The sequence below is a fragment of the Macaca fascicularis genome, chromosome 6 (genome assembly GCF_037993035.2).
Source record: "Macaca fascicularis isolate 582-1 chromosome 6, T2T-MFA8v1.1".
NCBI classification, from domain to species: domain Eukaryota; kingdom Metazoa; phylum Chordata; class Mammalia; order Primates; family Cercopithecidae; genus Macaca; species Macaca fascicularis.
Window position 1 is genome coordinate 68,047,111 of NC_088380.1, and position 16,896 is coordinate 68,064,006.

The 16,896-nt window shown below is 37.0% G+C and overlaps 1 protein-coding gene across 17 annotated transcripts in view; it reads left to right on the top strand.

Annotated features, from left to right (window-relative positions):
- IPO11 (importin 11) overlaps positions 1-16,896 on the top strand; it is a 230,651-nt gene that overhangs the window by 110,392 nt on the left and 103,363 nt on the right. For 14 of the 17 annotated variants that reach the window (XM_073993507.1, XM_073993505.1, XM_073993506.1 and 11 more), the window contains 3 exons: positions 5,940-6,055; positions 10,554-10,630; positions 16,782-16,861. In XM_073993507.1, the coding sequence (XP_073849608.1) occupies positions 5,940-6,055; positions 10,554-10,630; positions 16,782-16,861 (273 nt within the window). The remainder of the gene's footprint in view (positions 1-5,939; positions 6,056-10,553; positions 10,631-16,781; positions 16,862-16,896) is intronic. The other 3 variants (XR_012413694.1, XR_012413693.1, XR_012413695.1) reach the window with 1 other exon arrangement.

Sequence of the window (16,896 nt, forward strand, 5' to 3'; positions counted from 1 at the left end):
TCCCTTTGTGGTTAACCCAACCTTTCTCTCTGGCTGCCCTTAACAGTTTTTCCTTGATTTCAACTTCGGTGAATCTGACAGTTATGTGTCTTGGAGTTGTTCTTCTCAAGGAGTATCTTTGTGGCATTTTCCGTATTTCCTGAATTTGAATGTTGGCCTGCCTTACAGGGTTGGGGAAGTTCTCCTGGATGATATCCTGAAGAGTGTTTTCCAACTTGGTTCCATTTTCCCCCTCACTTTCAGGCACCCCAATCAGACATAGATTTGGTCTTTTCACATAATCCCATACTTCTTGCAGGCTTTGTTCATTTCTTTTTCCTCTTTTTTTTTTTTTTGACTTCTCTTCTCACTTCGTTTCATTCATTTGATCCTCAGTCGCTGATACTCTTTCTTCCAGTTGATTGAGTCGGTTACTGAAGCTTTGCGTTTGTCACGTATTTCTCATGTCATGGTTTTTATCTCTGTCAGTTTGTTTATGGCCTTCTCTGCATTGATTATTCTAGTTATCCATTCTTCCATTCTTTTTTCAAGATTTTTAGTTTCTTTGCATTGGGTACGTAATTCCTCCTTTAGCTCTGAGAAGTTTGATGGACTGAAGCCTTCTTCTCTCAACTTGTCAAAGTCATTCTCCGTCCAGCTTTGATCCGTTGCTGGCGATGAGCTGCATTCCTTTGGAGGGGGAGATGTGCTCTTATTTTTTGAATTTCCAGCTTTTCTTCCCTGCTTTTTCCCCATCTTTGTGGTTTTATCTGCCTTTGGTCTTTGATAATGGTGACGTACTGATGGGGTTTTGGTGTGGGTGTCCTTCCTGTTTGTTAGTATTCCTTCTAACAGTCAGGACTCTCAGCTGTAGATCTGTTGGAGATTGCTTGAGGTCCACTCCAGACCCTGTTTGCCTGTGTATCAGCAGCAGAGGCTGCAGAAGATAGAATATTGCTGAACAGCGAGTGTACCTGTCTGATTCTTGCTTTGGAAGCTTCGTCTCAGGGGTATACCCCGCTGTGTGAGGTGTGGGGTGTCGGTCTGCCCCTAGTGGGGGATGTCTCCCAGTTAAGCTACTGAGGGGTCAGGGACCCACTTGAGCAGGCAGTCTGTTCGTTCTCAGATCTCAGCCTCCGTGTTGGGAGATCCACTGCTCTCTTCAAAGCTGTCAGACAGGGTCGTTTGCATCTGCAGAGGTTTCTGCTGCTTTTTTGTTTGTTTGTTTAGCTGTGCCCTGACCCCAGAGGTGGAGTCTACAGAGACAGGCAGGCCTCCTTGAGCTGCTGTGGGCTCCACCCAGTTTGAGCTCCCCAGTGGCTTTGTTTACCTACTTAAGCCTCAGCAATGGTGGGCGCCCCTCCCCCAGCCTGACTGCTGCCTTGCCCTTAGATCGCAGACTGCTGTGCTAGCAATGAGGTAGGCTTTGCGGGCGTGGGACCCTCCCGGCCAGGTGTGGGATATAATCTCCTGGTGTGCCATTTACTAAGACCCTTGGTAAAGCGCAGTATTGGGGTGGGAGTTACCCGATTTTCCAGATGTTGTATGTGTCAGTTCCCCTGGCTAGGAAAAGGGATTCCCTTCCCCCTTGCGCTTCCCAGGGGAGGCGATGCCTCGCCCTGCTTCAGCTCTGGCTGGTCGGGCTGCAGCAGCTGACCATCCCCGATTGTCCAGCACTCCCTAGTGAGATGAACCTGGTACCTCAGTTGAAAATGCGGAAATCACCCGTCTTCTGTGTCATTGGCGCTGGGAGCTGGAGACTGGAGCTGTGCCTATTCGGCCATCTTGCTCCGCCCCATCACAGTGTTTTCTTTAATGCAGTGTTTTAATTACCAAAGATATTAATGATACATTTTTCTAAGCTTTCATCTCTGCCTGGTCTCTGTTTCTTTTAAGGTGCTGTTTTCGTATTTAGTTAGTTTTTTTGTTTTCCCTTTTTCATATCAAACATTTTAATCATATCTCTTGATCCTTGGTTGCCTTCTCTTATTTACTTACTTTCTATTATGAGAAGTCTGAAGCATATACAAAAAAGGAAGAAAAGTGTAATGAATCCTGAAGCATCACCCAACTTCAAGATCAGCATTTTGTCTGTATGAATTTAGGAATGGACACTAAAAAGCTGAGTAGAAGGATTGTGTGTGTGGTGTGCTGGGGAGGCTTGCTGATTATGGTGGTTTTTTTTCTTGAGACAGGATCTCACTCTGTTGCCCAGGCTGGAGTGCAGTGGTGTGATCTCTGCTCACCGCAATCTCTGCCTCCAGAGTTCAAGTGATCCTCCTGCCTCAGCCTCCCTAGTAGCTGGGGCTATAGGCATGCACCACCATGCCTGGCTAATTTTTGTATATTTAGTGGAGACAAGTATTTCATACTGTTGGCCAGTCTAGTCTCAAACACCTGACCTCAGCTGATCTGCCCGCCTTTACCTCCCAAAGTGCTGGGATCACAGGCATGAGCCACTGCTCCCGGCCATAATTGTGTGTTTTTCTTTTAGAATGATCTCGTTAGGTTTTGTAGGAGAATGTTTTTGGGTTAATTTTTTAAGGTCTTTCCTCAGTGAAAGACCCCTCAGTCCTCCTGCCTGTTACATGCTGATATAATCTTCCTGTTTTATGTCATATCCCTGTTCTTGATTACGTGGTATCTCCTTGTCTTGAAACCATCTGTTTTATCTTAGCAGAAAATAAATAGCTAGTTTTATGCTGGTTCAGAGGAGGGTCAGTTAGTTTTCTGCTTATGTATCTGGATGAGATCTTGGCATCAAACTGCTTTCTAAACATTTTCTAGAAGTCCTCTTATTATTAATAGTTCCTTTTCACTGTCCTCCAATCCTCTGTCCCCCAGATGCATGCATGCATGTGCACACGCACTTGTGCACACACACCCCTCAAAATACCTGGTGCCATTAGTTCCTCAGTCTTTTTTCTGTAGTGTAAATCAGGTAGTTTGTCTTTTCCTGCCGCCCCTGCTAGATTTTAGTTTTGGTTTCTTCGTTAGCTAAATCAGTTAGCACTTGTCTTTTTTCCCAGCTTCCAAAGTGAATTACTTTTATCTTTTCTTATGCTGTCTTTGTATTTCTGTTTTTAGTTCTTTAAAAAAAGGGAAAATCCTTCTATATCCTTTTAGTTGGCTTTGGGAAAGAACAGTAGTAAAGGCATGTGTTGAAACTGTTCATCCGTTAGCTGTTAACGTAGTGATTTCTAACACTGCTTTATTTGGTATAGCAGGAACATAGAGTATAGAGCTTGTGTAGGGGGAACTGGTCAGGAAGGCTAAGTGAACATCTCTTGAAGGTCAGAGGAAGAAATGTTATTTTTATTTTAGAAAAGTAGTCAGAGCACCACTGAGGTCACTAGTTCGGAAGAGGGTAAAACTAAGGTCAAATAGACTAATTAGGAGACTGTTAATCAGAAAAAAGATGATAAGAACCTGAATTATGGAGAGAAGGGGAAAGATTTGAAAAATATTTAGGAGATATTTCTTCTTTGAAGAAGAAGAAGAACCAGGAGGTAGTTATGATATAATTTGTCACTAGGTAATTAGTGATTCATGTCACTTGAGTTAGGAAATACAGGAAGAAGAACTGTATTTTAGGAAGACAATGAGTTGGTTCAGTATTAGAGGTTGAGATGACGTTCTAGCTGATAATGTGCTGTAGTTAGTTGATTATCTGGAGTTCAGAGAGTTGTTTCAGAGATGATAGATTTGTGTATCATCAATGTGTTCATGGGACATGAGAAGAGAGCCAAGGATACTACCCTGAGAATGGTCAGTATTTGGAGGGTGCTGTTTTTTGTTTTTTTGGTTTTTTTTTTAATGTTTCTTTTGTGGAAGTAATTATAGATTCACGGGACGTTTCAAGGATTGTATAGAGAAATCCCATGTGTCCTTCACCCAATTTCTCCTTACATCTTATGTAATTATAGTAGAATATTAATTCTCCTCTCCTTAATTATTCCTGGTAGTTCTCTTATTTTAATAACTGATGAATTTATTTTTGAACTTTCAGAGTATTGTAGGCAATGTCTTGTAGTTACTGTGGACCCAAAGGGTGCTTACATTTACTTAAAGCTGCATATCAGGGATTGGACACATTCTTTAGCCACTAGAATTATAAGGTACTGAATCTCTTCAGGTGTTGATTAAGACAGTGTGTGTGTTTAGCAGTTGCTTACTTTAGTTTTGCTAATGATAGCATATTTTGAATATTGGAATACAGACTTAAGTAAGTAGATAAATTTTCCAAGGAAATTTTAAGTCAACTTTATAATCAAAATGAACTTGACTTTCTTTTTTTCTTAATATTCTTTCTTTTTTGTTTCATGAAGGATTGAGCTATGTAGAGTGACATTGAAGTGAGTTTTAAGGCCCACTGTGTACTACTCTGTTAAATAATGGTATTTTCATAATTCTCTTCCTTTGGAAAACTCTTTAATAAAGTCTTCCAAGTGGTTTTTCATGATAAAAAGGGCCAAAATTGTATTTAACATAAGTTCTGGAGATTTAATATACAGTACAGTGACTATAGTTAAAAAATAATGTATTGTACACTGGAGATTTGCAGGTAAAATCCCAACAATTGAACTTAGTAGTATATGTCATCAAAAGGGGCATACATGTATGCTATGTGGCCTTATAATTTGCTTTGAATTATATTGACATTTGAATTACTTCTTAGGTGAGGAGGTATTTGGTAATTTATTTGGTTTCCTGTTTGTGTTCATCAAATTATAGATATTATGTTTTACAGATTGACGTTTTACCCCTTTGTTTTCTTCCAAAATACTTACTGTGTAATACATTGAATCAACCTCCCTAAGACAGTAATTCAGCAAACTAGAATTTTATATCAAAACTTACCTTCTTCTTCCATCTTTGTGTTCTTGATTCATTAAAAATATTATCAAAAATTCTTTAATACGTTGAAAAGATAACAGAAAACTCCTTTGCCGTCATCCCAACATCATCCTTTTTCCTTTCCTGTATCTAAGAAGCAGTAAGTTTTTTTCTGTTTGCGTCCAGAAACATTTTTGTGTATACCATATACAGATACCTAGATATTTTAAAAAATTCTTTGACACGTGGAATTGTTATACACACTTCTGCACCTTTTAAATTTGTTTGAAAATTTAAAATTCTGTGTCAAATCCTCCCATCCTTTTGTGTGTGTGTGTGTGTGTGTGTGTGTGTGTGTGTGTGTGTGTGTGTGAGGTGAGGGGATGGACAGATTCTCGCTCTGTCGTGTAGTTTGGAGTGCAGTGATGGGATCATAGCTCACTGACTGCAGCCTTGAACTCTAGGGCTCAAGCGATCCTCCTGCCTCAGTCTCCTGAGTAGCTGGGACTACAAGCAGGCAACACCATGCTTGGCTAACTTTTAAATATTTTTCAAGAACAGAGTCTTGCCATGTTGCCCAGGCTGGTCTCCAACTCCTGGCCTCAAGCAGTCCTCCCGCCTTGGCCTCCCAGTGAGTTGGGATGACAGGTGTGAGCCATGGCGTTCAGCCCCTAAAATCTTTTTTAATGGCTTTTCAATATTCTTGAATCTGAAGTTCCATAATTTAATTACTTTACCGACGAACATTTAGGGTAGGTTCGTTTTAGATTATTTAGGTGAAAGCATCTATAGAATTTAAAATTCCAAGGTTAATATGTCATCTGTAGTGACAGGGAGAGGAAAATAGATATTTCTTATATGTGCAATCTCTTAAAATTAACAGATGTATGTAGCCTTGGCATATACATTTTTTTAACTGCCAATAGGCAATTGAATAGTATTTTTTAATTTTTCCTTTCCAATTATAAACAGAACTAACTTTGTTTTACTATTGCTTGACCTTCCTAAAAATATGATTCATTTTTTTTAATTGGTTTTAGGGCTTTTTATATGATAGGTAATTTTTTGGTGGGGGATGGGACATTAGAGTGTCTTATTGTAAGTTTTATTTATACTTCCCATAGGGATTAGGAGCAGACAGCAAGAACCTGTACCCTTTCCTGCTCCCAGTTATTCAACTGAGTACAGATGTTTCCCAGCCTCCACATGTTTATCTTCTGGAAGATGGTTTAGAATTATGGTAAGAGGAAAAACTTAATACCATGGATCTTATTTTATTCGTGACCTTTCCTACTCTCATGCCAATGAAGTTAAGGTCATGTAATAGGGCTTTGAAAACAAAAAGTGTAAACTCTGTTTCTTCAAACTGGGCCATATATCTCCTTTTTTTTGACAGCTGTCACTCAGTGTAGGATTACAGTAGACAAAGTTAAAGGTGGACATTTCAGTAGGAACTCAACTGCATTTCATCTTTTGGAATTTGTCATGTAAAATGGGGTCATGGTAACTTTTCCAAAAAGTTATTGACTTATAATTTCCAGTCTGTTAAATGAGATGTTTGGGGGATATTAAGGTCCTCTTACTACTTAACCAAGCATTGAGATATTATACCTCAGCTCCAAATGCTAATGCTACTTACAGTCTTAACTTATTGTTTTACTGAGTAAATTAGTAGTATGCATTATTAAGAGGTTAAAAAAAATGACCTGCTTCTGTGGCAGCTCAGTGCTGCAAAGGCTTATTGACTGCCCATGGTGTGTAAGCAGCTGTGCTAGAAAATCCTTTTGCTTTATTAAGCTCACTGTACTGTTGGCAACAGTTTTTTCCAGAGACAATCTTTCAGTAATACATGAAAAGTTTCAAAATCCCGTTATGTAAATTGATAGTGCAGTTAAAGAAAGCAAATCATAGAGATCAACCATAAAAGAAATGAACATTTGTTTCTCTTCATCCCTGCCTCCCTCCCTTTGGAACTTGCTTCCTTCCTTCTATTGTTTTTCTTAGATGTCTAGAATTTAACAGTTTTGGTTCTTAGAAATTACCTTTGATGTAAATTATAAATAATGATCTATATCAGGATATGAGATGAATGACTTTAAAACTTTACTGAGTAGATACTTATTAATTTGTGGTTTGCGTTCCTCAGAAAGGTATTGTTCAAACTGAAATGGCATCTATATGGTTTGGTTGTAAATTAGCCTGTTGTTGAAATATTTTATATTCAAACATTTTGTATAAGGATGGATTACTTTAGATCAGAGGTTGGCAAACTTGTACTGGACAGGACCAGATATTAAATATTTTAGGCTTTCTAAGTGACACAGTCTTTGTTGCAACTATTCGACTCTACTGTCAGTGTCAAAACCGTCATAGACAATACATAAACAAGTAGGTATGGCTGTGCACCAGTTAAACATCATTTATAGAAATAAGTACGTGGGTGGATTTAGCCCATGAACTGTAGTTTGCCAACCTCTGCCCTAGATTGTAAGATAAAATATTAATTCCTGGCAGATAAATAATTTTTGTAAACATGTAGATACTATATGATATTGAATGTTAGAAAAAAATCCAATATTAAAGAGATTAGACTCAGAGTTATCAGTATTGCTGACAATATATCAATGTGTTTATTAAAGGTGTAGATATTTTCAAGGGATTACATTAAAAAGTAGTAGTAAAAATGCACTGCTTTGTTAATGGAAATGTTTTTTCCTAGCCTTTAGTTACTTGCTAATGAAAATAAAATATTAGGAGAAAAAATTTTTAATTACCTAATTTGTTAATAGTTGAGTTTCTTTAAAGAGAAAAAATTCATGAAGAAACTCCTTCTTCATGAATTTTTCTTGATGGGTTAGAGTTTATATTTGAAATCAGGCAAACATAGGCACCATTCCCAGTGATATTACTGCATTTTATATGTAATTTGAATAAGTTAATCATCATTGGTGAACCACAGTTTCCTTGTCTGTAAAATGAAGAGTAATTCCTACCCTTACATGATTGTCGTGAATATCAGATAATGTTTGCTGAAGTGGTTGGCACTTTGGATATGGCATTCAATGCTTGAAAATAATTCAAGATTGCCTAGGAAGCAAAGGACAGATAGAGAACATTCTGCCCAGGGCAGAATTCTAATGAACTTGTAACATTTTGAGGACACGAGGAGCCATCTACAAAGACAGAGAAGAGCTATGTACTTATATAGTAGGAAAACCAAGCCAAGAGAGGATAACATTTCCTAGAAGAGGGGAGAGTGGTCAACTTTGTCAAATGTTGCTGATTTTCCTAGTAAGATTGGTATAGAGATGTGGATTTGGCCACATGAAGATGTTAGGAGGGTTTTCACCGGAGTGGTAAGAACATAAATTAGAATTGGAATAGACTGAAGAATGAATTGAAGGTAAGTCCGTACAGACTATACACACTGATAACTTGTTTGAGAGCTTTTACTATTAAGAGGAGCATAGAAATGGGGCAACAGCTGGGTAGTGTGGGAAATGTTAAGATCTAGAGGAATGGGTGAGGCTGGATTGAGAGAGTGGGATAAGTAAAGGAAGCAAAAAGTGGTGGGATTCAGAGCTCAAGTGCAGGGGTTGAATTTTAGTAGCAGCTGGGATACTTCATCCATTTTAACTGGAGGCAGAAGGTGGTTTTCCAAATTTTGTAGTGTAATGAGATAGGAAGGTGTTCCATCCAGTAGCTTCTATTTTCTCGACAAAATATGAAGCATTGTCATTAGTGGGGAGTAATGGGCTGAATTAGGAGTTTGTACAAGATATGAGAGGTCTATAGGTGAGAGAAAGTATGAAGTAGTTATCTTAGAGAATGGGAATTTGAATTTATTAGGGATGAAACCAGTACCACTCGATGTTTGGGGTCACGAATATAAAGTGAAACTCTCAGACTGATTATGTGATTTATCTCCCACTGTGGCTTTTTATTTTCCTCTTGCTCCATCTCACTAGAGATTTGTCAGTTACTAGTCTTTTCAAAAACAACCTTTGGCCTTGGTTCTCTTTGTTGTATATCTGTTTCCTATTTATTAATATCTGTTCTTATGTTTATTATCTTATTCTGCTTGCTTTAGGTTTATGGGCTTGTTGTCATCTGATCTCCTTTCTAAGAAAATCAGCTTATCAACTCTTAGCCTTTCTTCTATCATAATATAAACATTTAATACAATAAATTATTTTTATACAGCATTTGAACAAAAGACCTTGAAATTTTTTTATTTTTTATTTTTAAGATAATTGGATGAGGTAGTAATGAATACTGGTAAGCAGTCAGCAGTATCAGCTATATCTTGTTAAATGTAATATGATCATTTTTAAAAACGAAACAAATTTGATTGCTTTTTGTCATTTACTCAAAAGATCATATCTTTCTCTTAAGAAAAAAAGCCTTTCTTTTAAAAGAACTTTGACTTCCTAGGATAAACTTGACCTGGTGGGGAATTCTACTATTAATGCATATTATAAACATTTTTCTAATACTTTATCTAATTTTATTTTTTCCTCTATTAATGAGCTGGATCTGTGATCTACATTTTGTGATTCTTCTTGATTTTATATCAGTGCTATGTTTAACAATTTAAAAATGGTTTTCATTGCACTGGAATGATTTTTGTGATATGTACCAATCTATTCTTTATACATTTGAACAATTAATTAATAAAAGGAACTGGAAATAGACCAATGTTGGGGGCCACGGGTTCTTTATAGTTATGATAGCATCATCAGGTTATTCCTTAGTTTTTAGTTTTTATAGCCAATATTAGATTTTGAATAGGCTTTCCCCTCCTTTCGTCGCTGCTGTTTTGACAATCAAAACAATCCTTATTTTGAGGGTTGGGGGATGTGAACAGATGGACCAACCACACACTTCTGGGATAACCCGTCATGGATATATATTATGTCATGGATTCTGATCAGATTAGTTTGTAATTGGCCTTTGTTACACTAAACCTTCCGTGTATACGTATTATATTACAGATTGTTTCATAACTGCTAATGCGGTCAGATTGGCTTGTAATTGCCTTTATTGTACTAAGTTCATATTTGTTAAGCATTTAGCATAAGTTTTACTAATTTATTAGCCTAGTTTCCCATCGAAGAACACATTAATTACATGTGGCAGAGGGACATATCAAGAAAATCAGAACAACAAATTAACTTTTTTACCTGTTTGACCAATTTGTAATAGTTATGCTTTTGGTTTATTGTTATAATTTCATTATTATGGATACTTTAGTATATACAGTTGTGTCTTTCTATCAACAGGAGATTGGTTCCAGGACTACCACATATACAAAAAATCATGCATACTCCAGTCCCGCAGTCAGCCCTGCGGAACCTGTGTATATGTGTATGTGAAAAGTCAGCCCTCCATGTACTTTGGTTTTTCATCCTGTGAATACTGTATTTTTAACCTTGCATTTGGTCGAAAAAGTCTGGATATAAGTGGACCCACTCAGTGTAAAGCTGTGTTGTGCAAGGGTCAACTGTAGTTATTTTCCTTACTACTTTTGCTGTGTATGTAGAAATACTACATAATTTGTAGACAGGTTTTTATTTTGAGACATTTGGTTAATTCTTTCTTAGAAAGATAATTTTTATAACTTACTGATTATACACTTACCTTTCTTCATTGAAATGAGACGTTTTAAAATATTTAAGTCATATGTTAATGGCTTTAATGGGCGTGGAAAGTGTTAATCATCTGCTTTTCCTTTCTAGGTTAGTAACTTTGGAAAACAGCCCATGTATCACACCAGAGTTGCTGCGTATATTTCAGAATATGTCACCACTTCTTGGTATGTGTTAAAGCATAAACTTACTAATGTTTTTTAATGCAACCATAATTTGAAGGCATTGAAACAAATTTTTTTTTTATATATATATATATAAGTTCAACTTTTAGTTTAGATTCAGGGGATATATGTACAGGTTTGTTACATGGATATATTGCATGATGTTGGGGTTTGGGGTCCAGTTGATTCTGTCATCCAGTTAGTGAACATAGTACCTAATAGTTTTTCAACCTTTGAGTTCCTCCCTCTGCCTTCCAGTAGTTCACAGTATCTATTTTTGCCATGATCATGTCCCTGAGTACTCAGTGTTTAGCTTCCATTTATAAATGAGAATATACATACTTTCCATTTTTATTTAATCCCTGATATTGACAAATAAGTCAATTGGTGGTGTTTGTTTTGTTTTGAGACAAGGTCTTTCTCTGTTGCCCAGGCTGTAGTGCAGTGGCATGGCATCTACTGCAGCTTCAAACTCCTGGACTGAAGCAACTCCTGTAGCTTCCTGAGTAGCTAGAGCTACAGGCACACACCACCACATCTGGCTATTTTTTTTGGAGATGGAGTTTTGCTCTTGTTGCGCTGGCTGGAGTGTAATGGCGTGATCTCGCCTCATGGCAGCCTCCACCTCCCGGGTTCAAACTATTCTCCTGCCTCAGCCTCCTGAGTAGCTGTGATTACAGGCATACATCACCACACACAGCTAATTTTTGTATTTTAGTAGAGATGGGGTTTCACCATGTTGGCCAGGCTGGCCTTGAACTCGTGACCTGGTGATCTGCCTGCCTTGGCCTCCCAAAGTGCTGGGATTGTCAGAGGCAAAAAATGTCCCTGAGGTATAATGAATGACACACTGGAAAAATAGACTCACTCTTTGAAAATACCAGCAAATGTGGACTAAAAACAATTATAACTGATTAAAAAATCATTTTCTTGCCTTATTTGTTGCATGAACATGGTGGTTAGATAATGTGGTTAGTTCTTCACATTTTCTCCTAAATTTTTTGTTACTCTTTTCAAATAACAATCAAGGTAACCATTTATTTTCCAATAAAGAGCCATTTGCTGTTTGTTATCTAGAGTCCCCATAAAAGGAAAAACTTACCAAAGATGAAGTCAGTGGCAATAGGTGTTGATCTACTAGGAAAAATTTTTTCTTTCAGTCATCGTAGAGAAAGAGAATAGGGTTCTTTGGTGAAGGCCTTTTTAATTCTGTTCTACCTAACTTTGAGACTACATACCATCCTGCTTTAGGCAATCCACAGGCTTCTTTATATTTGACCTAGGATTAGACACCTCAGCCAGACCTTTTACCAGCTTTGTCATGAACAACATTCAGCTGCTTCCACATATGTGTGATTTCACACATTGGTATCTTTTCACTGTTTTCTACTTCAAATTCAGCATGCTTAGTCTCCACAATGCTCAGTTCCCTAAGAGTGGTGGGAGAGGCATTGGTAATCAAGAATAAGAGATTTAAATAGAAAGCATATGACTTACTTTACTATTACTGTATGACACTATTTTTAGTGTAGCTTTAGTTAAGTGCTCTAGTGTAGTGGTTTTTTGTTGCTGGTGGTGGTGGTGGTAGTGGTGGGGTTTTTTTTTGTTTGTTTGTTTGTTTTTGGTTTGTTTGCTTTGTGTGTGTGTGTGTGTTTTTGTTTTTGAGACAGAGGCTTGCTCTGTCACTCAGGCTGGAGTGCAGTGGCTCAATCTCAGCTCAGTGCAACCTCCGCCTCCCAGGTTCAAGCAGTTCTCCTGCCTCAGCCTTCCCGAGTTGCTGGGACTACAGGCATGCGCCACCATGCCCAGCGCCACCATGCCCAGCTAACCATGCCCAGCTAACCATGCCCAGCTAATTTTTGTATTTTTAGTAGTGAAAGAGTTTCACCATGTTGCCCAGGCTGCTCTCAAACCCCTGGCCTAATGTGATCCGCCTGCCTCGGCATCCCAGTGTGCTGGGATTACAGGCTTGAGCCACCTCTAGTGTAGTTTTAACGATAGAAATCTTTGTAGTTGATGCATGTTTCTTACCAAATCAGTAAGGAGTTTTATGTGTTTGGAATAATACCTGGCACAGAGTAAGCATTATCTAAATGTTTTGCTAGTATGTTTAGTACTATTACTATCACTATTAATATTACTCCTATTTTAAAATTATCCTACCATTGACTGGCTCTTCAGGATTTGTTACTTTACTGAATCAAGAACTAATGAAATTTCAACCTTTTGATAACGGATATTCAATTTAAACTTTTTTAATTTTTAAAGATTTAAAAAGTTCTATTTTATAAAGTTTCGATAAATATAGGTGATGTGGATGCTATTGAATTGTTTTCTACTTTTATTGTTCAAACTGGTATGTGTATTTACATCAATAGTGAATAAATTCTGTTTACATTTGTTCATGTTTATTAGTACATCTTGACCTCAGTATTGCTTTTATTTTTGTTTGAATTTGACATACAGCTTTTTGCCCCTTCCTTCCTTCTTTTCTTTTCCTTTCCTTTCCTTTCCTTTCCTTTCCTTTCCTTTCCTTTCCTTTCCTTTCCTTTCCTTTCCTTTCCTTTCCTTTCCTTTCCTTTCCTTTCCTTTCCTTTCCTTTCCTCTCCTTTCCTCTCCTTTCCTCTCCTTTCCTTTTTCCTTTCCTTTTTCCTTTCCTTTTTCCTTTCCTTTTTCCTTTCCTTTTTCCTTTCCTTTTTCCTTTCCTTTTTCCTTTCCTTTTTCCTTTCCTTTTTCCTTTCCTTTCCTTTCTTTCGTTTCACTCTTGTTGCCCAGGCTGGAGTGCGATGGTGTGATCTGTCTCCCGGGTTCAAGAGATTCTCCTGCCTCAGCCTTCCTAGTAGCTGGGATTACAGGCATGTGCCACCACCCTGGCTAATTTTTTGTGTTTTTAGTAGAGGTGGAGTTTCTCCATGTTGGTCAGGCTGGTCTTGAACTCCCGACCTCAGGTGATCCACCCGCCTCGGCCTCCCAAAGTACTGGGATTACAGGCATGAGCCAGTGTGCCCAGCCGTACATTCTTTCATATAAGTTTAAATATTTATTTTTAAATACAACCAGAATATTTAATCTTTTAAGAGTATAAACCAAAGTGAATACTGTTTTTGTATCAGTTAAATTCTCTTATCAGAACAATGCTTTTAAACTATCTATTTAATGAGTATGCTAGGTATTATATTTTTCTAAGCAGAAATTAAGCCACTGGGCTAGTTGCAGTGGCTCATGCCTGTAATCAGGTAGTTTGCTTGAGGGCAGGAGTTTGAGACCAGTCTGGGTGACATAGCAAGACCTCATGTCTACAGGAAATAAAAGTTAGATGGCCTTGGTGGCCCATGCTTGTGGTTCTAGCTGCTCAGGAGGCTGAAGCGAGAGGATCAAGGCTGCAGTGGCTGCAGTGAGCCGTTATTCTGCTCTTGGATTCCAGCTTGGGCAACAGAGCAAGACACTTTCTCTTAAAAAAAGAAAGAAAGAAAGGCACTGGCAGAAAGTTTCCTACTTTAAAACATATAAAGCCAACATTATAGAACACTTTAAGATGTTTAAGTTAATGGTTTTTTTAGGATGTGTTAAGTATGAATATATTCAAGGCTAAGATTCATTTTACGTCCTTTTTCCTACATGTAAATAGAATCTGGTAAATTTTAAGCAGAACCAGAGGCTGTAACTAGAAGTAATTCTATTAATTTAGTTCTAATGGCTTTTTTTCTTTAAATCTATGTTATGGTGTTAATTTACTTAGTATTCTCATTACTTAAAAGATCAGCATGTGACTGGCTCTTGTCCTAGTTATTATGAATGCAACACTGATGTTCCTTTAAGTGTAAACTTTTTCAGCTGGTTACTTTCTGTCAAATTTGGAAAGGATGAAGTAGATTTCTCTAGATTCTGTATGACATAATTTAATAATTTACTCCCTGTCCTCCTTACAGAAATTTAAAGGAATATATAAAATATAAAATAAAAATTAGGTATAGGAGCAGAATTATAAATAAAAGCAAATAGGAGTAGATTATAAAATAAAATCACACTAACGATATGAATCATATATGCCCAGTGCATAACTAAATACTTAGATAGGTTATATACAGGTTTACCTTAGAGCTCTGTAGCGGTCTGTGAAAAGAAAAACTAGTCACTTAAATCAGGGATTTTCAGTCTTGGCTCTGTTGACGTTTGGGTCAGGTAATTTCTTTGTTGTGGGGAACTTTCCTGTGTATTGAAGGATGCTTAATAGTGTCCTCAGCTTCTACCTGCTTGATGATAGCGATGACAAAAATGTTTCTAGACATTACCAAATGTCCTGTAGGGGACAAAATGGCCCCTGGCTGCGAACCATAGACATAAATTACTCAGTATCTGGAAGTAAATATATATCTATTGCATGATTGAAGTACAACTTCTTGGTATTAGGACTAGACAACTTTTCTTCAGAGTCTCACTAGGGACTTGTGGATGTAATGAACAGTGTCCAGTACCTTAAAACAGATAAATTTGTTAATTTTAGAGCTATCTGTAATATTAGTATTTATTTATTTGATGATGATAACATGTCCAAGAAAAGTTTGTCAGTGCCATCCTGGGCATGGCAGAGGCATGGAAGGTGGTGTGAAGTGACCTAATTTGTATAGAATGGTCCAGCAATAGTTTTTAATTATCTGTAGGAAGAGATGGGCTCTTTTCTTTTTATATCAAGTCTTCTAAAATGTTGGGGTTTTTAAAACATTGATTTTGATAAAATTTTACTTGGCAATGATTTCAAAATTATATTCCCTGATATGCCTGGAATGAAGCCATTCTCAGTTCTCTCTTAAATATAGACCCTTGGCCCTACTTTTCATGGCAATGGCCAGACAGTCTGCTATTCATTGTTGGTCTACAAAACAAGTATGCACAATTGCAGGCTTTCTCTCCTTGAGGAGAAAAGGATAATGTGAATTTTTCATGATAGCTTTATCTAATATAAAGGACCCCTTTATCCTGAGATTTTTATCTTCTGTTGTAAAAAGATACTTAGATGACAGCTTTTGTTTTTTTTATGTCTTTTAGATTAGTAACTAGTAATAAGTTTATCATTTCCTGTCCCCTTCTTATCCTCATTTTTTAAAACTGTCAAATCCTAAAGTTTAGGAACTAATGCCTTCAAAGACATTTTGAGACAGGGTAGGATTGTCATTGTTTTGTGAAAATAAATGGAAAATTCACATCTGAATAGAATGTCTTCTTTCATTAGGATATGATAGATAAGAACACAGGGGCTTATCTTTTGCCAGAAATGGAGAAAAAACAATTTCTTATTGTGAGTGAATATAATTTCTAAAATACTTGCAGCAAAGAATGGCAGGTTTTAGGCATCGATGGTATTTTGGGGTCATATTTTAATCTGTATAATTTTACACATACAGCCTATATTCTCTTTTATATTATTAAGTAGTGAAACGTAAAATAGCACAGTGTCAACCTTTGATCATATTCAGTTTTAGCAAATAGTTTCTACTCTGCACTTGCAAAGGAATAGCTAAAAAGAGTATCCTTTTCTGATAAAAGCTGAAAGATTGAAAATATCTAAACTTAATATAATTTTTTTGGAGGGTGATCAGGACTCCGTTGAGAAGTCATATCGCATATTTAGTGCAAGTGCAGTAACACTCAGTAAATGTTCACTGAGTGAACCCATTTAAGCAGATGTCAAAATATGATGGTAAAATGATTCAGTTTCATGTAGTTTGCCATGCTAGCAGTAAAAATTTATTTTGAAATGAAAGGTTGGGTCAAATGGTTAGGTTTTTTTCTTTCAGAAAAAAACATGGGGAGCTTGGCTTTTTTATGAATGTTTCACCTAGTGAAAAGCAAATAAGATAGCATTAAGCTTTGCGTTGATACCAGTATTCATTCATTCATTCATTCATTGAGACAGGGTCTCACCCTTTTGCCCACCCTAGAGTTCAGTGACATGATCATTGCTAACTGTACCCTTTAAGTCCTAGTGATGTCAGTTTTTAGATATCTATAGATACTAGTAGTCTGAATAGTGCTCAGAAGAGGTTTCTAGAATATGCGAATTAGTTTTAAATAACCATGAATCACTTCATTTAAACTAATTTTGAGCAGTGAATTAATTTGTTTTTTGTTTGTTTGACATTTATTGTTTTGGCAGAACTAAGTTCAGAAAATCTTAGAACTTGTTTTAAGATCATCAATGGTTATATCTTTTTATCATCAACGGAATTTTTACAGGTATGTTGGAGTAGTTTTGCATTATATGAAATTAT